Source organism: Chelonoidis abingdonii, chromosome 15, assembly GCF_003597395.2.
Source record: "Chelonoidis abingdonii isolate Lonesome George chromosome 15, CheloAbing_2.0, whole genome shotgun sequence".
NCBI classification, from domain to species: domain Eukaryota; kingdom Metazoa; phylum Chordata; order Testudines; family Testudinidae; genus Chelonoidis; species Chelonoidis abingdonii.
This window is the reverse complement of record NC_133783.1, coordinates 25,232,044-25,252,201: the sequence shown is the minus strand read 5'-3', so window position 1 is coordinate 25,252,201 and position 20,158 is coordinate 25,232,044. Positions and strand designations below refer to the sequence as shown.

The 20,158-nt window shown below is 44.5% G+C and overlaps 1 protein-coding gene across 5 annotated transcripts in view; it reads left to right on the top strand.

Annotated features, from left to right (window-relative positions):
* Positions 1-20,158, top strand: part of PALD1 (phosphatase domain containing paladin 1) — a 195,616-nt gene that overhangs the window by 112,221 nt on the left and 63,237 nt on the right. For all 5 annotated transcript variants that reach the window (XM_032782734.2, XM_032782736.2, XM_075072629.1 and 2 more), the window contains 2 exons: positions 2,995-3,066; positions 7,085-7,225. In XM_032782734.2, coding sequence (XP_032638625.1) covers positions 2,995-3,066; positions 7,085-7,225 — 213 coding nt within the window. The remainder of the gene's footprint in view (positions 1-2,994; positions 3,067-7,084; positions 7,226-20,158) is intronic.

Sequence of the window (20,158 nt, the reverse complement as noted above, 5' to 3'; positions counted from 1 at the left end):
CAATTCTTTCACCTGTACAGCTCTTGTCTCAGCTCAGGTGATAGCTAGGAGATTCTTCACGATGACTCTTCCCTCTCCTTGTTCTCTTCCACCCCTTTGTATATCTTTTGCATAAGGTCGGAATCCTTTTATCCCTCTCTGAGTTCCCACCCGCTCCTTCTCAATGGAAAGACACCAGGTTAAAGATGATTCCAGTTCAGGTGACATGATCACATGTCACTGCAAGACTTCATTACCCACTTGCCAGCGCGCACACACATACAGGAAGACTTACAGGTAAAACAGAGCCATTTGAAGACAATGGTCCTATTTAATGGGAGTCATCAAGATTCCAAACCACCATTAATGGCCCACACTTTACATAATTACAATAGGCCCTCAGAGTTGTTTCATATTTCTAGTTTCAGATACAAGAGTGGTACATTTATACAAATAGGATGATTACACTCAGATTATAAGCTTTGTAATGATACCTTACATGAAGCATATTCCAGTTACATTATATTCACTTATTAAATTTTTATAAAACCATATAGACTGGACAACATCACAGAGGGCTGTGCTGGAACCTCAGTAGGAGCCTAAGGCCTTGGCGACACTTGCAAGTTGCAGCGCTGGTGAGGGGGTTACAGCGCTGCAACTTAGCAGGTGTCCACACTTACAACGCTCAGTCAGCGCTGCAACTCCCTGTCTGCAGCGCTGGCTGTACTCCTGGTCTGCTACGGGTGTAGCGAATCCAGCGCTGGTGATGCAGCGCTGGTCATCAGGTGTGGACACTCACCAGCGCTGTAATTGGCCTCCAGGGTATTAGGAGGTATCCCACAATTCCTCCCGGAGCTACTTATCTTTCAAAAACAAACACAGCTGCTCTTTGCTGCAGCAAGCGAGCGAGCCCTGAGCCAAGCGGAGGCTTTGGAATGTTCACAGCTGTTCGCTTGAGGAGACAAACAGCACGGCGGGGGGGAGGGGAGGGAGTCTGTCGGAGAAGCTGCTTATCTGGTCTGAAGCCTTTTTACATTTAAGAGTGATTGAGAGAGGGGTTGGGGAAATGGCCAGATTTGCAAGGCAGGGATCTGTCACACAGTGTCTGCTCCAAAAATCCACTCTCTGTGTCTCCCCGACACTCACTGTCACACTCCACCCCACCCCCCCTCTTTTGAAAAGCACGTTGCAGCCACTTGAACGCTGGGATAGCTGCCCACAATGCACCACTCCCAACAGCACTGCAAATGCTGCAAATGTGGCCACACTGCAGCGCTGGCCCTACACAGCTGTACGACCACAGCTGTAACTACCAGCGCTGCAAAAATGTAAGTGTAGCCATGGCCTTAGAGTGGAATAAGGCCTCCAATAAGATTGGGTTGCTCAGCAGCAATATAGTTTAAACAAAGAGATTTCATCATTGCTGTGAGTGTGGCCACTGAAATGGTGGAACAGATTATCCACCAATTCTTGCTTCACTACATCACTTCCCGATTTGTCAAATCTGTTTCCTTGAGCTCTGCACTACTGGGCTAGTCCTAATAGTGGAGCTGGAGGTTATCAGCTGCCTGAGTAGTGTCACCAAGGAGTTCTGCTGCAGCTTGAAATGGCAGCAGGGTTTTTTTCAATGAGAAATGTGGAACAGTGCTTTAAAATGACCTTAAGTGTGGCTTTGGATTGTGGAGACCAAGGACATCTGCCTATTATTAACCCTTTCTTATGTGTAGCCAGCAAAGAAGCTTAAGAACAACAGCTAGGATGTTGATGTTATTTTTTGCAATCCTTCAGCATCTTCCATCAAAGGCACTGTAATGGACTTTGTAAATATTAAGGAATTAAGTTGCATGCACCTCATGAACTAGTCTTGTTTTACAGAGCAGGAAACTCATAGACTCATAGGTCAGAAGGGACCAATATGATCATCTAGTCTGAGCTCCTGCACAAGGCAGGCCACAGAACCCTACCCATCCACTTTTATAACAACCCCTAACCCATGACTGAGTTATTGAAATCCTCAAAATTGTGGTTTGAAGACCTCAAGCTGCAGAGAATCCACCAGCAAGCGACCCATGCCCCACGCTGCAGAGGAAGGCGAAAAACCTCCAGGGCCTCTGCCAATCCGCCCTGGAGGAAAATTCCTTCCCGACCCCAAATATGGCGATCAGCTAAACCCTGAGCATGTGGGCAAGACTCACCAGCCAGCACCCAAGAAAGAATTCTCTGCAGTAACTCAGTTCCCATCCCATCCAACATCCCCTCACAGACCATTGAGCAGACTTATCTGCTGATAATCCAAGATCAATTGCCCAAATTAAACTATCCCATCATAACATCCCCTCCATATACTTATCAAGCTTAGTCTTAAAGCCAGATAAGTCTTTTGCCCCCACTACTTCCCTCGGAAGGCTGTTCCAGAACTTCACTCCCCTAATGGTTAGAAACCTTCGTCTAATTTCAAGTCTAAACTTCCTAATATCCAGTTTGTACCCATTTGTCCTTGTGCCTACATTAGTACTAAGTTTAAATAATTCCTCTCCCTCCCTAACGTTAATCCCCCTGATATATTTATATAGAGCAAGCATATAAAGTTCAGTGACTTGTCCAAAGTAACTCAACAAGTCTGGGGCAAACCTGGGACAACGGGCATTGGGGTGGGGCCTACTGGTTTGTGATCGGACATAAGTCAGGAAACTTCCCCTTGCAGTCAGTGGAAGAACCAAGAATACAGAGCCAAGTCATTTAATTGCTGTTCCTCAGTGTCACCTTCTGTTAAAGGGAAAAAAAGCATAAATAAGTACTTTGAGAGCTATAGTGAAAAAAGCTACATGTTACAACGTATTATTTGTAAAGTCTGTGCCTCCTGATGCGCAGTTCTTCCCTTAGACCACCGTATTCCCACATACAGTATTAAGTGTTGCAGGAGTTCACCCAGGAAACTATTGCATGTGAGGGGGTGTAACTTGATAGCTTTTTAATTGCTTAACCTGGCTTGGCCTCTTCTTCTTGCTGCAGGGCATCCCTGAGATGAGTGAGGATGAAATTGTGAGTGTACCTGATGCCAAATACACCAAAGGAGAATTTGAGGCGAGTCCTTCTCCCTTATTAATCTGCCTTTATTTCAGAGTGTCTTGTGAAATCTCCAGGAGCCGCGAATGTCCTGTTCCTTCAAACAGCCTCAGCATTTCAGCTACTTCATTCAGGGACTGAATTTCCCATTAAGTGATGGGGCCTATGTTTAGGATTCTTAAGCAGCCAGACTGGGGTTTATTCACACTGTGGTTAAAACTCTGATAGTAACAGCCCGGTTCAAGCCTGGGTCCTGGCATTTGGGGGCTTTTCTGGGGCTCTGATATTGGGGTTAGTATGCTCATAGTTCATACTTGGAGATAGGTCTTCTGCTGCTTTAAAAATCACTGTGTGCAGAACAAGGCAAGAGGATGATGACAGCCTATTAAAGACTAACACATTGTTAGGCTGGGTCTCAGGAGGTGCTAAATGTCTGTATTCTACAGCTACATCAAAGCAGAGACCAGGCATTAGCCTACAGGAGACATGTCTAAAGAGCACTCCATTTGTCCATCAGGTGCAGGCAATCTGAGTGTCAGATAAAATAGCTAGAATAATGAAGTTTTTTCTAAAAATAGGGCTCTCTTTCCACACCCCACCAGAGTGTAAATGTTAACAGCTGTGAGTTCAAGCCTCACTGACCCATTCTCATCTGCTGATGGTGTGATTATGACCTTCTTTATTAACCCCAGCCTCTACTGTTTCCCTATTGTGAAATCACTCTGTTCTGTCCGTTTTTATTTTCCAAAGGCAACAAACATTTCACCCAAGTGTCTGGGATTTTGCTTCTGAAAGAGGCTTCTGAATACCACAGCGCTTGTGGCACCGTGGCAAGTCCACCTTCTGGCTGGTGACCTGCAGATGTGCAGTACTGCAGTGCGATCTGCTTACAGTGAAGTCAGATTAAGTTTCCACTGATCATGAAGTGGAATGAAAGACCCTGATGGTTCCAATGCAATTTGCAGTTCTGGTCATAATGAAATTTTCCTCAGGGAAACAACTTGATAATCTTACTTTTATTTTTTATAGTAAGATAAAGAGAGCTCTTATTGTATCCTGAATTAAAAATGACTCCAAACCCAAAATATCATCATTACTAAATTTAGGTCAAGCTATAGCAGGGTCAAGACTCACCAGTGCAGCACCTCCTGCTTGTTGTCCTGGGAAATAGCTTGATTCCAGCCCAGAGCACCCCCTACAGGCCAGTGGCTCACCTTCCTCAGGGCCCTGTAACCCTCCCAGACCCCAGGGCCCTTTCCTTGGGTGCTGCCCCAGCAGTACCCTACCACACTGTGTCACCTCCCCCCTCCCCAGGGGAACCCCCAACCCTCTCACCTACCTTGCCTCAGTGGCTACTGCCAGCCATCATCTAGCCCCCTTGCTCCATTGGCAAAGTGGTCAGACCAGCTGCCTCTGCCTAACTCAGGGCTGCACCTCTGCAACCCCAGTACCTGCTTTGGCCTTTCCCAAGGCCTGCACCCTGGGGAGTTGCCAGGCCAGAGCTCCCCTTGCCTTTCCCCAGCACTTCTCTATTCCCAGTACTCTGCGCTCCCAGGCAGCCACGTTCTTCTTTCTCTCTCTACAGCAAGAGAGAAACTGACTCAGCTCCTGGCTTACAGCCCTTTTATAGGTCCAGCTTTGGCCTGACTGGGGAGTGGCCCCAGCTGTGGCTGCTTCCGCAATCAGCCTAGCCTTTTTCAGGAGCATGGCAACTGCCCCAGTACACAAGCTGTTGCTGCTTCTGTTCTGAAGCCATATCAAAGTAGCTGGTTTTGAGATGGAATTGGGTTTGCAGTTTTTGTTTTTTTTACAGAGAAACTCTTGAAGTGTGTCCTAGCAAGTGTCTGCTTTGTTGAACCAAGAAAGAGAGGTGGCCATGTGTGATGAGGGAAGAAGAGTGGTCTGGGGGTAGCTGGTCACTGGGCCGGGACCTGGGTTCAATTTCCTGCTTTGCCACAGACTCCCTAGGTGATCTTGGACAAGCCACAGAGTCTCTCTGTAAAGTCTGCAAAATGGGGGTGATAGTCGTAAATTTTAAGGCCAGAGGAGACAGTAAGGTCATCCAGTCTGACCACCTGGATACACAGGCCCTAGATTCTACCCAGTTACCTATAAACTGAGCCCAATAACTGTTTGACCAAACATATCCCCCAGAAGGGCATCCAGGCTAGATTTGGAGAGAGAGAGAATCCATCCTTCTCTTGGAGATTGGGTAGTAATTCCCTACCTCACATGGGTGTGAAGAGGATAAATATGTTAGACAGGGAGGTGCTCAGATTCTGTGGCAATGAGCCACATAAGTATCTAGGATAGACAGATAGTTTGTAGCAACTGTCTGATAAGCTCTGAGGGGTTGTAGCCAGTCAGAGTTCATGGATCTACATATTATGCAGTCACTGTACAGATGAGAGTCAGACATGGCTGTTTGGCAATATTTTCTGTCTGTGTTGTTGTAGCAGTTTATTAGCATTAATCCCATCCTAATAGTTGAATTGAGTGGGAGCAGGTCTGTCCGTCAGTGACTCTAAAAGGAATGAGTATGTAATCAGCACTTCGGGTTTCAGGGCAGAGATGATAGTTACTATGCTATTAGTTAATAGCATGTGTATGTCTTTGTTCCTTAGGTGTTTTCAGGAGTCTCTTTCGGCGGGGAGTCAGTGAAGACCCATGATAATGTCACTCTCCTGTCTTATATAGCTTTTGCATATGGCGGGAACCCTTTGTTTCAAAGCATGGTTTCCAGGCCAATCAGTGGAAAAATACTGATGTCCCAAGATGGGAGACCAGCACGAGGTGACCTGGTCACATGTCCTTGTAGTGTAACACAGGCCATTACTTGGAAGCTGTTTGTAGGGCTCTCAGGAAGGCTCCCCAGGTGGGAGATAAGCTTCTCCTAGGGCCTATTGTTTTCCTAATGGCCCTTCCTCACCCAGCTATTCAGAATGAAAGCATCTTGTCTAGTGGGTGTTCATGTTTAAACACATATTTGTAATGCAGATATACAGTCAATATTCCTAACTTCAGATACAAAAATTATACTTGCATTCAAAGAGAATAATCATATTCAGCAAATCATAACCTTTCCAATGACATCCCACATGACCTATCTTGCATAAAACACATCATAACTATGTCATAATCATATAATAATATCTCTATGAAGAATATTGGGTGCAGTGTCTCAACGGGCTCCTCCAGATTTAGAGAGTGCAGTCCAGCTTGTCTAAAGCTTTTCAGGGGCAAGTAATGTGTGGGAGTGGGGAATATAGTGAGGAAGCCCCACCACTGGACTGGGGGAGATCACCAGCCTTAGTTTAACTAGGCATTTATGCCAATGGGAGCTTACTAAGGCAGAGCAGCTCTGTAGGGGTCAGATTTTCTCCTATGCCAAGTTATGCTCAAGGTGGATGTGGGTGCATGTGTGCTATCAGAGTGCCAGTTGTGAATCCCTGATTTCTCTACTCTGCACAGCTCCAGCCATGGTCTTGGTTAGAGCAGCCTGTACACCAGTTGGCAGTGGCAACCAAATGAGAATTGATGGAGTGCATTGAGGTTCTTGCCCACTGCAAGTGTCCTACACAAGCATTAGGAGGGGGTGATGATGGAAGGGCGCTGCGCTAGCTTGACACCAGCTGAGAGCTCCCAGCATTCCCCTCTTTCTCATCCCACTCCAAAGAAATTCTGAGTTGGCCACTAGGTGGCCTCTTTGGTCTGCTTGTAAGGAACAAAGGGGCCAGACTGTGGGCGAGAATCTGGCCTTACGTGCTTTTGGGGTGGTGGTGATTATTTGTAATACTGTAGTGCCTAGAAGCCCTGGTCACAGACCTGGACTCCGCTGTACAAGGTGCTGTACAAACACATAACAGAAAGGTGATCCCTGTCCCAAAGATCTTACAATCTATGTATAATACAAGAGACAACAGGTGGCTGCAAGCGGATAGATTTGAGAGCATAACCTGGAATAGTCCTGTCTGTTTTATGCTCCTCAAAGTGTGTAAGTTTTGGAATGAAATCGGCTGTTACTCTCATCTCCCAGGTGGTGATGAAGGTGGTGCAGCTTTTACCAGAGGGGCACAGAATGAAAAAGGAGGTAGATATGGCGCTGGATACCGTGAGTGAGACCATGACACCTATGCATTATCACCTGAGAGAAATTATCATATGCACCTACAGACAGGTGAGTGCAACCAGTCATTGTGCTTCCCAGATTAATTCTCTTCATTTCCATATTTATTTTTTTCACCCTTCACCCTAAATGGGAAGTGCAGACACCTTGATTAATGGCCTAGATATCTGCCCAGTTTCACTTGCTGTTTGGTTTTTATAGTACAGGAGACTCCTGAGTCCTATTGTGCTTGGTGCTGTAGAAACACACACAAAGGCATGATCCCTGCTCCAAAAAGTTTCTTAATATAGCACTGTGGCTTCTTCAAGAGCCTGTGTGTCCTGTCAAAATGCTGTTTTGTTGCTCATTTATTACAGCCACGCTTTTTGGTGCATTACTAGAGAGATCCCTGCACCTTCTTCAGCTATGACATGTTGGCACCCCTACTCTCTGCTTTTCATTTTTCTTCAGTGGCCAAAGCAGTGTTGTAAAAGCTGCTACAATGGTGCTATCACTTTGCAGCCAAAACCCAGAGCTGCTGCTGTAACTCTGACCAGTATCTGTTTTTTGTCTTATTGGTAAATATTTGAAAAAGAAAATCTGCTCTCAAAACACAGTGCTTATACGCAGATGGTTTGAGCCTGATTCCCTGTGCTAGTTTGTTATTCATTGCAGTAATCTCTAAAAGTACGTCTATTAAGCACTTGCTAAGGATGGTATTCCTGCACTGGGCCCAAGTGTGTCAACCTCTAGCAGAGCATTTCATTTTTACCGTGTGTATTGTATGTTTTCAGTGATGGCAGGGGTTTGATCATGGAGGGAGGTGGTGGGCGAACGAAGTTTGAATCAAACCTTAATAAAAAGCAAAAGGATGACTTCCACAGAGATGCTTGATAATTGAGAAGGACTGATAGATGTACATATGACTCCAGGCATAGTGGGACAGGTTGGCTTTTGATCACAAGTTCATTGATTATTTTTTGGGGGGATTAAATCAGTTGTATCATGGTACTGATTGTGTTCAAGACAAAAAGGGCACTTCCTACTTTCAGCCAACAGGTGGCAAATGTGCTCTTTTCTGTCTGCATTCTGGTAATAGAGTTATGGTCACTTATTTATTCTATTCTTGAAGTTGAATAACTTGTCTTTTAATGCGAGGTGGTCGGGGTGGGGGGAAAGGAGGATTGTGTGTGGGGGTTGGAGGGGTACCCAGGAGTTTCCCAATACCTACTGGAGACCTCTGATTTCCTTCTGTCTCTGCTTTTACATCTCGCTCTCTGAAGAACCTGTATGGCAGGCACCTGTCAAAGCCAAGTAGTATCTGGACTCCCATCAGAGCCCATTCACACTACTCCCCTGCCAGTTTCAGTTTCCCGTAGTGTCATCTAGCTTCTGCCAATGAATTTCCATGAATAGTTCTGAATATTAACAGGCTATTTCTTGCCATGAGCAATAGAGTGTGTGCACGTGGGATTGCTGGCATGGGAATCTTAAGGCTGCTCAAGGAACACGCTCATAGGATACTGTATACTGTGTATTTTCATTGTAATCTCTGGAACTATCATAGAAATGAGAGAAACTAGCACAGGAAATAGTCACAAAACTAAGATAACAAACCCAGCAGCTTTTATTTTCTCGTATGCAACTCCAAAGTGTATAAAGCTGAGGAGGCCAGTCTGTAAAGGAGACATTGTCTGAACTGACAGGCCTAAATATAAACAACTTTAAAAATATTTACCTTTTTTTTTTTTTTTTTAATAACCCTCTTGGGAGAATCTGACTCCCACTCTCTCGACCTCTTAGGAAATACCAAGGCTTGTGAGAGGGATGAAATTCAAACTCTGTTACTAGTTGGTGCCTGAGCCACAAAACCTGAGAGGGCTGTGGCTCTCCTCAGTTCCATTGCACACTATACTAGCCCCTACTTGTGTGGTCTCTCCTGAGAAGGAGAAAGGGGATAGCTGGCATCCTTTTGCAGCTGCACTGTAATTCAGCATCAGAACTGGAACGTCATTGAGGTTCTGCTCCTTTCCCTTGATAGAACAGTGCATTTCATGCTGGATGAGCATTCCCCTTGCCCGGCTGGTTGAGTCATACTCACTGGGCAGAAGATGCCAGCAGCTGGCCAATTCCTGGGTTGAGGGTTTAAATGTAAGCTTTTGTGGGGTAATGATGATGGATGGTAGAACAGTAAAATAAGAACCTTTTCGGTGGATACTTTAAAAAGCTATGGGGCTGTTTTTTATAATTCTCCTGGAACATATAAGCCAAAATCTGAAAGGAGATTTGCCAAGTTGGTTAGGCCCAAAATTCGACTTGCCTCAAAATGTTCTGACTTGTAAATATAACTTGAAAAAGTGAATTGTTGACTTTTGCAGCTGAGAACTATTTTAATGCGCTATGTAGGACCAAAGCAAGAATCACAAGTTTTGCTCCTTCCACAGTTGACTCTACAGCAGCAATTAGCTAATAAATTCCAAGAAGCATGCTGATATAATCCAGGATGCTAGTGCATAAATATGAAAGTAAACATAAAAGGCATATGAGGTTTAAGTTCCTTTAGAAACATGTGTGGGTGGTGTGGGAGAGCAGGCGAAGTAGGAAGGTCACTTTTTGCCATATAGAAAAAGAGCAGAACTGACAGTGGAAGAAACATGAACAACCTTTAAGTTTTTTGCAATATATTTTTAAAAGTGTTAGCTGATAGTGCTGTTTTTGGTTAGTGTGCCCAGGTTTGAAGTTACTTTCCTTACTACAGTGCTGGTGCTCTGTGCTTTAGCTTTGCAGCTTTTCCATATTAACATGAAATGTAAATACAGGAAAGGGGACATAAGCCCTGTGTTCTTGCAGGTAGTCTTGTCGCATATCTAGTGAAAGAGTCTTCTTTCCAGTGACCTCAGATCAACCCTATTCCATGTGGTGTTTTTGAAAATGGAAAGCAGAAACCTCCCAAAAGAATGTGTGTGCCTCATGGGCATTAAAATGAAATGGTCAGAGGGGTAAGGCCCCAAGTAGAGGTTTAGTGTATTACATATTTCTTTAATTATAATTTAATATGGATGGAAATAGTCTCATGATTTAAAAAACAAAAATCAAATAAAGGTTGTTCAGAATGTGATTGAAACATTCCCCTGCAGTGTTTGCAACTTAAGCTCTGCAGCAATGTGCCTGTGTAGGAGAACTGGAAAGTGAAACTTATTGGAAACAAAATCAGTTTGACTAGCTTCTAAGTTAGGTTAAATCAGAAAAGTAAACAAATAGCAAAGTGGTGAAAAATGAATTTTCATGATTATTTTTCCCTCCTATTTTTAATTGTCCATGGTACTGTTAGGATATGTCTCTGTGGTGTAGTGGTTAAAACAAAAAAAGTGGGTAAACTAATCTAAGCTAAACTCTGTATTCCCCAAATGAGAAGCTACAGTACTAATATGTGTACCTTTGAGCTGGTAGTGTGATTCCCAGCTTGAGGAGATATGCTCATGCTAGCTGTCATCAAGCTGGCATGGTAAAAACAGAGTGTAGCTGTGGCAGAGCAAGCAGCAGGAGGGACTCACAGCCCTGAGTACAGGCCCATCAGAGAGGCTAGGTGTGCATTTGGGACTGTTAGCCCCTCCTGCTGCTCGTGCTATCGCAGCTACATTCAATTTTTAATCCATTAACTTGATGAGAGCTAGGGCAGGTGTATCTGCTGGAGCTGGGAATCAGATCTTCAGCTCAAAGTGTAGACATGCTCCGAAAAAAAACACTGGTAAAGGTGTTTAACACCCTCTCCTCCCCCCAAAAGAGACTGTCCATTCAAACACCTCATGCAAAAGATCATGTTAGCGAGGATGTCCCTCAAACCTCATTTGAACTAACCACCCTCCTGGTCCAAACTGGAGATATGCTGCAATCAGTGCATTTTCACTTCCTTTTCACTTTTGAGTGGCAGTTGTTTCACACAAGGATCACAGAAGGCTGAGACTGAGGCGGGAATGAAGTTTTCAGCCCTGCAATATGTTGTATTCACCAGAGTAAATGGGTTCCAAGCTGCAGAGGAAAAGCCCTGCCCTAGCCCAGTATAAAAACGCCATAGATATTTTGGTTTTGTCTTTTACATGAGTGTGAGTGCCCTTTAAATTACCTACCAAAAGCCAAACTGCAGTCTCTGAGCCTTCCCACAACATTGGCACAAAGCTCCCCTTCTCAGTTCTGCAGGTCAGTGAGAGGCTAAGGGGAAATACAAGTCTATGCTTCAAACCCTCAACCATTATTTGCTTAAAAAAAACCCCAAAAGGGACAAGTTGGTGCTATAGTTATCTCCACCCTTCTCTTGCTAAATCTGCTCTTACCAAAACCCTCAATCACAGGGATGTCAGGTCCCTTCCCTCTCCTTCTCCCCCCTCCCACCATGTTCTTTGTAACTGGTATCAGAGATCTGATTGTAGCCAGATGTGGCCCCTTTGACCCTGTTAAAGTGCCTGCCACAGTCTCTGGATACAAAACAATGGGGCTTTATCCCTCCTTCTCCTGGTCTCATGCACACAGCTTTCTCTCTGCAGCTGTCAGACTGATAGGTTTATTTAGCTGGGGCTCACGTTCTTACAGCTATGGAGTTGCCTTCCAAGCACACGTCTCTTCTCCACCCAATATCAACCTTACATTTTCAGAGGGGCAGAGGGAGTTACAAGAACCGATGGAATCTCCATTCTCTAATGAGAATGGGTGAAGCACTGACTGCGTCTGTGGGAAAGGAAATGGGAGAAGAGGGGGAATATGTAAATTGAAAAGGACATGGTTTAGGTTATATATTTAAACTATTCTAAAGGGCCCATATAAAACTGAGTGCTTTCCCAGGCATTAAAATCCCAGTGATTAAACCAGAATTGATGGCAATAATAATAGAAGCAGAAGCAGTAAAGTGCCCATAAGTCTGTAACCTACCAAACAGCAATAACCCAAAGACTCTTAGTTACTTCAGATTGTTGGTTCTGAAGCACTGCATGCTGCTTTCTCCCTGATATCCCCGTGTTAAGTGTAGGTAATTTAGCATTATTGGGTGGAGGGCTTACATATAAAAAACCCTCTATATTTTTACAGAGTTGCCAGGGAGAGCAGAATGCACATGGTGAGTGTCTGCCCAACCATCCATTCCAGATCTAGTGGAGTTGGGTGGCCCACTTGAGGAGCTGGATTTTTAACATGATTTCGAGGCTCTGGAAGAGTTTTTTCTGTGTGTACGTTTTTAATAAATCAGTTCCAGGAGCTCAGGAGTTGTAATCAACCCCACAGTAACAAACTAAGCACCTGTGCACTATGGAGAGCAAACAGATTTCAGTTGTAAGCATACAAGGGATTTTTATAAACAGTAAGAACTAAAATATTTTTAAGTTCTGAAATTTGTTCCAACGAACAATGTTACACAATGTCTTTTTTGTCATAAACATCTTTCCACTAAAATACAAAACATATTTTGCTGCTTATTTAAAGAATACCGAAATTTAATCACCAGACCCAAAAATCTATCACTGACCCTCACTGTTTATCCAGTTCTGCCCCTGGATACATGCATCCGACTCCCATTGAATTGATGGGAGTTGTATATATGTATTTGACTTGCGTGATAGAATGCACACATTCAGAATAGATGAGACACTTGTTCAATGAATGGATATAATAAGAATGAAAAAATTAGAGTGACATTGAAATTTTCAGTCAAATGCGAGATTACATTACAAGATTACGTACTCAGTCCTGCCTTGAGTGGAGGGGACTGGACTAGAATACCTCTTGAGGTCCCTTCCAGTCCTACACTTCTATGATTCCAAACCTAGGGAAAAGTCCCTTTCCAATGACATGTTATGACCCTCCGCTCCTGAGAGGCTGAGGCCTTCACCACTCACTCTACCTTCCAGATCATGTGTTTATTTTTAAAGGTCTCCCAGATACAGAAAAGTCTCCAAACTCTTTGAAGTGAGAAACGAGCCATTGTTTAAAATCCTGGTCCCCTGCTGGACTATGTGGCACCGTCACCAGACTGAGAGTGCTTGGTTAGTTTGGTGTGCAGAGATTCCGGGTGCCATCTGCTCTGTAGGCCAACTCTGTCCTCCTGATGAGTCTGCGTGGCACTGAGAAGACATGAGTTCAAAGACGAGCTGAGATCAGTTATTTTACACAAACTACTCTCAGCAGAAAAGGATTTAGTCTTGTTTCTCCTTTGCACTCAGGATACAAGGCTGCTTTTCCCTGATTCGATCTCAGATTTTTCATAAATCTAGTGGGGGGAAAAAAAGATTGTTCATTCCTTCTTGGTGTGACTACGACATTTATAAAACAGTTGACTGAGGCCACCAGATGTTCTGCCTTATATGTGGAAGGGCATGGAAGAATTTAGGGATTTTAATTGTATCCATGGGATCAATTACAGATGTGTTATTCTTACTGCTTACTCGAACTATTGACAGGACACCCTTGTAGGAGGACTCTCCTGAAAGGTGTCTAGTAAGGAGATCTTAGAATAAATGCATGTATGATAGAAAAATATTTTTTTTCTTCCCTCTCCTCATTTTGTTTATAATTTTTTAATTCCTTCCATTGCATGAAATGATGCCAAGATCAGTATTTACAGCTCAGAGACACAAGAGGAGTTATTAAGGGGTTTATTTGGCTGGGACACAACTTGCTGTTGAATTAGCCCCTCAGCAGGTGAATGAAATTCCCAGGTGGCATGTGACTAAATATTAGTTTACTTCACTTCACCCTATTTTTATAACTGCAAGGATGGATTTACTATTACTATTTGCATAGAAGCTTCACTCAGGTTTCAAAACACTACATAAAAGTAGGCATTAAAATGAACAGGGCCTGTAGTACCTACTGGGTTTTAAGTAAAACTACTATCAAATAGAAAGTTTTATTTAGAAAATACCCACAGCTTTTTGAATGCCAAGCTCTTCTTGAATTCCGTTGGGGTTGTCTTTGTGTACTGGATGGTTCAAAACCACCAGCCTTGTATTGTTGAAGTTCTCACAAGCCAAGAAAAGATTTTTCCAGTCAAGCTGACCTAGGTTGGAGCTACGTGTCCTAACCCTATTGGAAGCTTACTCAAAAATCCTGTTTTGCATTTTTACCAAAGCTGTGGACCATTAAGTTCAAGGCCTTGGATTTATCTAAATCTCTCCTTGCTCTTGTTCTTTGCATCTAGGGTTCACTGTTATCAGCAGAGTCTGTTTAAATGTTGGTGCCATGCAAAGACACAATGCAGGCATAATTTAATGGATGGAATGGGACAGTATTTGCATAAAGAAATGGTGTCAACCAAGAGTCCATTTTGTTTCTTGCTTTTCTAAAAGGATATGGTGGATGGGAAATCTTCAGCCTTAGAAGGAAAACATCACAGTTTGAATATGTTTCTAAAGATTAATAAGTTTTTTTGTGTATTAATTACTGAAACATAAACAGGTAAATTCCCCTCCTCCTCCTCCTTCTCCTCCTCCTGCTGTATCTAAAGCAGAGCTGGGTGTGAGCTGCAAAGTTTTGATCAGTATTAAGACTCCTTTGGTTTACAGTGGTGACCAACCCAGGACTGGGAGACTATAAAGGTGGAATAAAGCATGCTCCCCCTCCCTCCGCCAGTTGTACTAAGAGCTTCTGGGCCTTATGTTTGGGGCACTGGGGCCTTATCCATGCTAGGAAAATTCCCGCACAGGATTAGACAACATGGTTCAAAAAACATTTATGCCCTACCTACACTACAGCTTCCCCGTATTAGCACCAGTGGAGCAGCAATGGTGTAATAAAATGGTTCGCATTTTCCTAGTGTACACAAGGCTTCAGTGTGACACTTTTCTTCTCTGGTGATCAGCTATCCATCCAGTTGCTTTTTTGATTCCCTAAGCTGTTCCCTTTCACAGTGACATGAAACAGGGAAAAATCTATTAGGTGCTTGTAAGCTATGCCCGTTTGAGCAAATCCTTCCAACAGAAAGAACGAAACCTTGGCAGGACAATGCTGGGGCTGGAAAACCTCTTGTCTGTTTGTGATCAGATGTTTTGAATGTTCTGACACTGCTTCCAAACAACAAATTCAAAATGCCGTAAAGAGCAGCAACAGTAATTAAATTATCTATATTACTGTGGTGAGGATTACACATTGCTTTCATAAGAGAGACCTGGAGCTTTGCCCAATGTAGTGTCCAAATTTTACAATTACTAATCAGGATTGTGGATTGCTGTGCATTCCTTCTGCCCACCGAGAGCCCATAATCCTCTTCTGCTGTGCAGACTGAAATACAGTATTCTGCTCCTGGTATGTGAAAAAGAGATTGCACGTTGGTCCTCTCTTCGATATAGCCATGAGTTCACTGTGAGGCTGCTGTCCCTTGGCATTACCCTTGTTTTCCTTTTCTTTCTTTCTTTGTTTACGATTTATTTGGTTGCTTTGTTCCATTTTCTGTTGGTTGGATGGAGATTAGATAGCGGGAACAATTAGTTCTTATATTAGAGCACTTGATGCTCTATAAATACTTGAGTACTATTTTTCAGTGTCCAGATGTGTGCTAAGTGTTTTATAGGACAACTAGAATGACTGAGCTTATGAATGAATTATAGATGTGACAATATGAAACAGATTTTTTTTAACTGGATCATTTGCTGGAAGAAGGGCTTTACATTCATGGCTATTTGTAAGGATGGTTTGAGGTAGAGGGGCATTAGGTGGTGTTTGCAGAGAAAATATTCTTTTCCCTGATAATTCACTGATATGTAATGAGTAGGGCCCCATGAAATTTACAGTCCGTTTTTGTCAATTTAATGGCCAGAGGGTTTTAAAAGTAGTCAGTTTTACAATTTCAGATGTTTACCTTAGAAATTTCATGGTGTTGTAATCGTGGGTGTCCCGACGCAAAAGAGGATTGTTGGGGGTTTGCAAAGCTGTTGCAGGTGGGGTCATGGGATTGCCACCCTCCCTTCTGTGCTGCCTTCAGAATGAGGCTCTGAAGGCAGCTTCCCTGGAGGTTCCCAGAGGTGGAAGTGGATCCGATCTTCCCCATGCTGCTGGGCGCGTCCCAGCCAGGGACTGCTAGTCCCAGCCAATGGGAATTAATGCACAGGCCTACAGGGCCTGTGACCAGGGTCCTGGCCAATTTGGGGGCCCCCTGTACCACCCTCATTTCTGCACTGCCTCTGGAGACGGGTCTGATCTCCCCACCAAGAGTGGCCGTGCAGGGGAAGGACAAGTCCTGTCCCTCCCCACTCAGCCCTGACTAGCAGCTACGAGCCCCCGGCTGGGGCACTGCCAGCAGAATGGGAGATTGGATTTCATGGGGAAGGGCTTATTTCACAGACTGACGCACATATTTCATGGCTGTGAAATTGGTAGGTCCCTAGTTATGAACAGTAAAATAAGCCAGATCAATGGTTTACAGTCTGATCCTGATCCTGGAGATCTTGATGGCAAATCTCCAGTTGACTCTGTTAACTTGCTAGATTAACACTGTTGGTAAGAGCTGATGTGAATGACTGCAGTTGGGGATGCAAGGTCACAGCAGTAAGCCCCACTGAATCACACTTGCTTGCCAGTGGCTATTTCTGATGGGGTGCTGTGGTTGTGCGTTGGGTTCTATTTTTTCCACAGTACAGCTGCGATCAAATTATTGTTTTCAATTAACAACCAAGAACAATTGACTGGAAGAATAAAATATAATCACCCAATAATGTTCTTGGCTTCCTGTCAATTTGACTCTTGATTTATGTAACCCTCTGGGCTCCCAATCAAAAGCAAGCAGTGCATGAGTTGGGCTTGGACTGTTCAGTCCCACATGGACCTTATATATGTAGCTGTTTAAAATCACATTTGTAAAACGGGAACTGACGTAAATGAAAGAAAGAGATTGAAGGATCCACATGCAACTTCTGTTTAGTTCTACTGCACTGTACCCATTAGAGATACTTAAAAGTAAAAAATGGACTGCTTACTACTAAGTTATTTTATATTCTATAGTTTTTCATATGGCAGCTGTATCTGGCTCCAGTGCAACCATTATTTAGACTGGAGTGAATCATTAAAGTGAGCGGGGCATTCTTTCTCTTTTGTACAGCAAGTTCCTTGTGTTCCCTTATTATGTCTGAACTTTAGTGAGTTGTAATTTCTTGCTGTACCGTACTAATCTTTACTTGGATTAAGTTCATTGCCAACCTATGTGAAATGAGTGAGGGACCAAGGCAGTTTGATTTCTCATAAATGTGGATGGTGTTCACACTCAGCACTGACTTTGGGATAAAATAATCTGAAACTTACAAAAGTGCAATAAATGTTTGGTTGTCTGTAGTGAGGTGAATATTTGTATGATGTCCTCCTGTGTTAAGTTTTTGCCATCCATTTCCAGGCAGCAGCAAGCACAGATGGAAAAGGCATATACATCCCTTCTGTATTTTATCTAGTAGTTATACTGTACTCTGTGTTGGCCTCAGGCTAACAAGTGAGGCCAACAAGTTTGATATGTATCCAGATGTTTCCAAAGTGGCAGGTTGATTTGAAGCCCACATGTAATTGAAATGAATTTTTTATTGCTGCTGTATTGTTTTCCTGGATGAATGTTTGCAGAATTCTGCAATATTAGCTTTTTAAAACATACAATGGCAACACTGTAAAATATACAGATCCAGAAGATGCTGCTCAACACAAGCCAACCCACCGATATCGCTAAACACCAAGAACTTACCTAGCGACTGGCCTGTGTGTTGTGAGAAAGATGATACTCAATTGCAAGAGCACATGGAAGCATGGAATCTTATCTCCAAACTCGCTTCACTTGTGATCTCTCAGGTTCACAGCAGAGACTTGCCCAAATTAAAAAAATAAAATAAAATTCACACAGCCAGATTGTTCCCTGTGGAATCATGCACAGTGGGATCCTTTTACATGCAGCTCTTCCTGCTTCTGTGTGAACGGGGGGCTCAGCTGCCTCCAGGTACGATCAGGGCCCCACACTGCTGAATGCTGTGTGAACACACACAAAGACATGGTCCCTCTGTTGGGTTGCTTACATCCTCTGTTACCCCATTGAATTGGTGCCTCTCTGTAATAGGGATGTATCACTGAAAACTGGTCTAGTGAGGACTGAAGTCATCACTGGCCACTGCTGGCATGGCCCTTTTTGGTCATGCTGCCCACCTCAGAAACAAAGTCCCTGCACATCGAGCTGTGAAGATTGGACTTGAGGTCAAAAGCAGTCACAGCCCTGCCAGGCAGTCATGCGCGGTTGCCCATGATTAACTTGGCTACACCAGATCAGTAAACACCCTGTGGAACTCTTTGCTGCCTGGAATAAAGCTGTACAGTGTAGTCATGGACATTCAGCTCTGTGGACCTCCACAGTCTGTGTATTGTTAGTGTTTCTTGAGAGGGATTGGCTTATGGCCTGTATCTCTCCTGGACCCTGACTGACAATTGCACACAGCAGGAGCACACGTTCATGCCCTTTGTATTAAGAGAAGTAATATGTTGAAAGTACCAGTTTACAGTGGGGCTCCACCACTGCCAGTTTGCAGTCCTCCCATTTGGCCTGGCAACAGCACCGAGGGTGTTTACTAAGCGCATGTAGTAGCTTACCTCAGGTGCTGGGGTATCCAGATCTATCCGTACCTCGACAACTGGCTCGTCAAGGGCAGCTCCAGGTCTCAAGTCCAAAGGGATGTTGTGATGCTTCAAGCCATGTGCCACTCTCTGGGCCTACTGGTAAACAAGAAAAAATCGACGTTAGTGCTAGTGCAGAGGAGCAGTCCTCAACTTGACTAGCACCAGAACATTCCTGCCTCTGGAAAGGTTCCCACATTGATGAACCTCATTGCGGAAGTCTCTGTGTTCCCTCTGGCAACAGCCAGGGTCTGCCTGCACCTGCTGGGCTACATGGCAGTGTGCACTTACATGGTCTGCCATGCCAGGCTCCAGATGCAGCCCCTGCAGCAATGGCTGGTGATAGTCTATTCCCAGTCCCAAGACCCCTTGGAAAAGGTCATCATCATCCCTCAGCTGATACTTATCTCGCTGCGGTGGTTGACAGACTGCAGAACAGTCATGGAAGGGATTCCGTTGGACAACCCTCCCCACTCCATAGAGTTGGTGTTGGACACCTTGGGCCTTGACTAGGGGACACACATTGGCATCTTTCAAACTCAGGAGATGTGGTCCTTGGACGAAGTGCGGTTGCACATAAACGTCAAAGAGCTCTGAGCAGTCTGGCTGGCGTGCAGAATCTGCTTGCCCCATCCATTGAGCAGGATGGTACCAGTCCTGATAGACAGTGCAGCCTCAATGTTCTACATCAACAGACAAAGGGAAGCGCGCTTGTCGGCTCTCTGTCAGGAGGCGCTCTGTCTGTGGGACTTCTGCATCAGCCATGAGGTCCATCTGGAAGCTTGTCAGGAATATGCTGGCAGACCAGCTCAGCAGGGGCTTCTCCTCTCACCATGAGTGGTCGCTCCATCCAGGGGTAGCCTGCATGATCTTCCAAAGATGGGGAACTCCGCAAGTGGGCCTGTTCGCTATCAGAACAGGAAATGCCACCAGTTTTGTTCTCTGCAAGGGCTCCCTCTCTGATGTCTTTCTCCTGTCATGGTCAGGGAGCCTGATGTACACATTCCCTCTGATTCCACTCATCAGCAGGGCCCTGGCAAAGAATCAAGAGAGACAGGGCGCAGGTTGTCATGTCATGATCGCCCCAGCTTGGGCTCACCAGCACTGGTTCAGCAGGCTCATGAGCCTGTCAGCAGCCCCTCCCTGGTCCCTGTCCAACTGAGCAGACCTGCTGTCGCAGGGCCATAGTCAGCTCTTACACCCCAACCTCAGGTCCCTCCACCTTTCTGTGTGGATGCTGCGTGGCTGAACTTGGAGGAGTGGACCTGTTTGGAGGGAGTTCGACAGGTCCTCCTGGAAAGTAGGAAGTCCTCAACCAGACTGATTTACCTGGCCAAGTGGACCTGCATTCCTCCATACAGACTGTCCTGGAATAACTGCTCCATTTGAGGA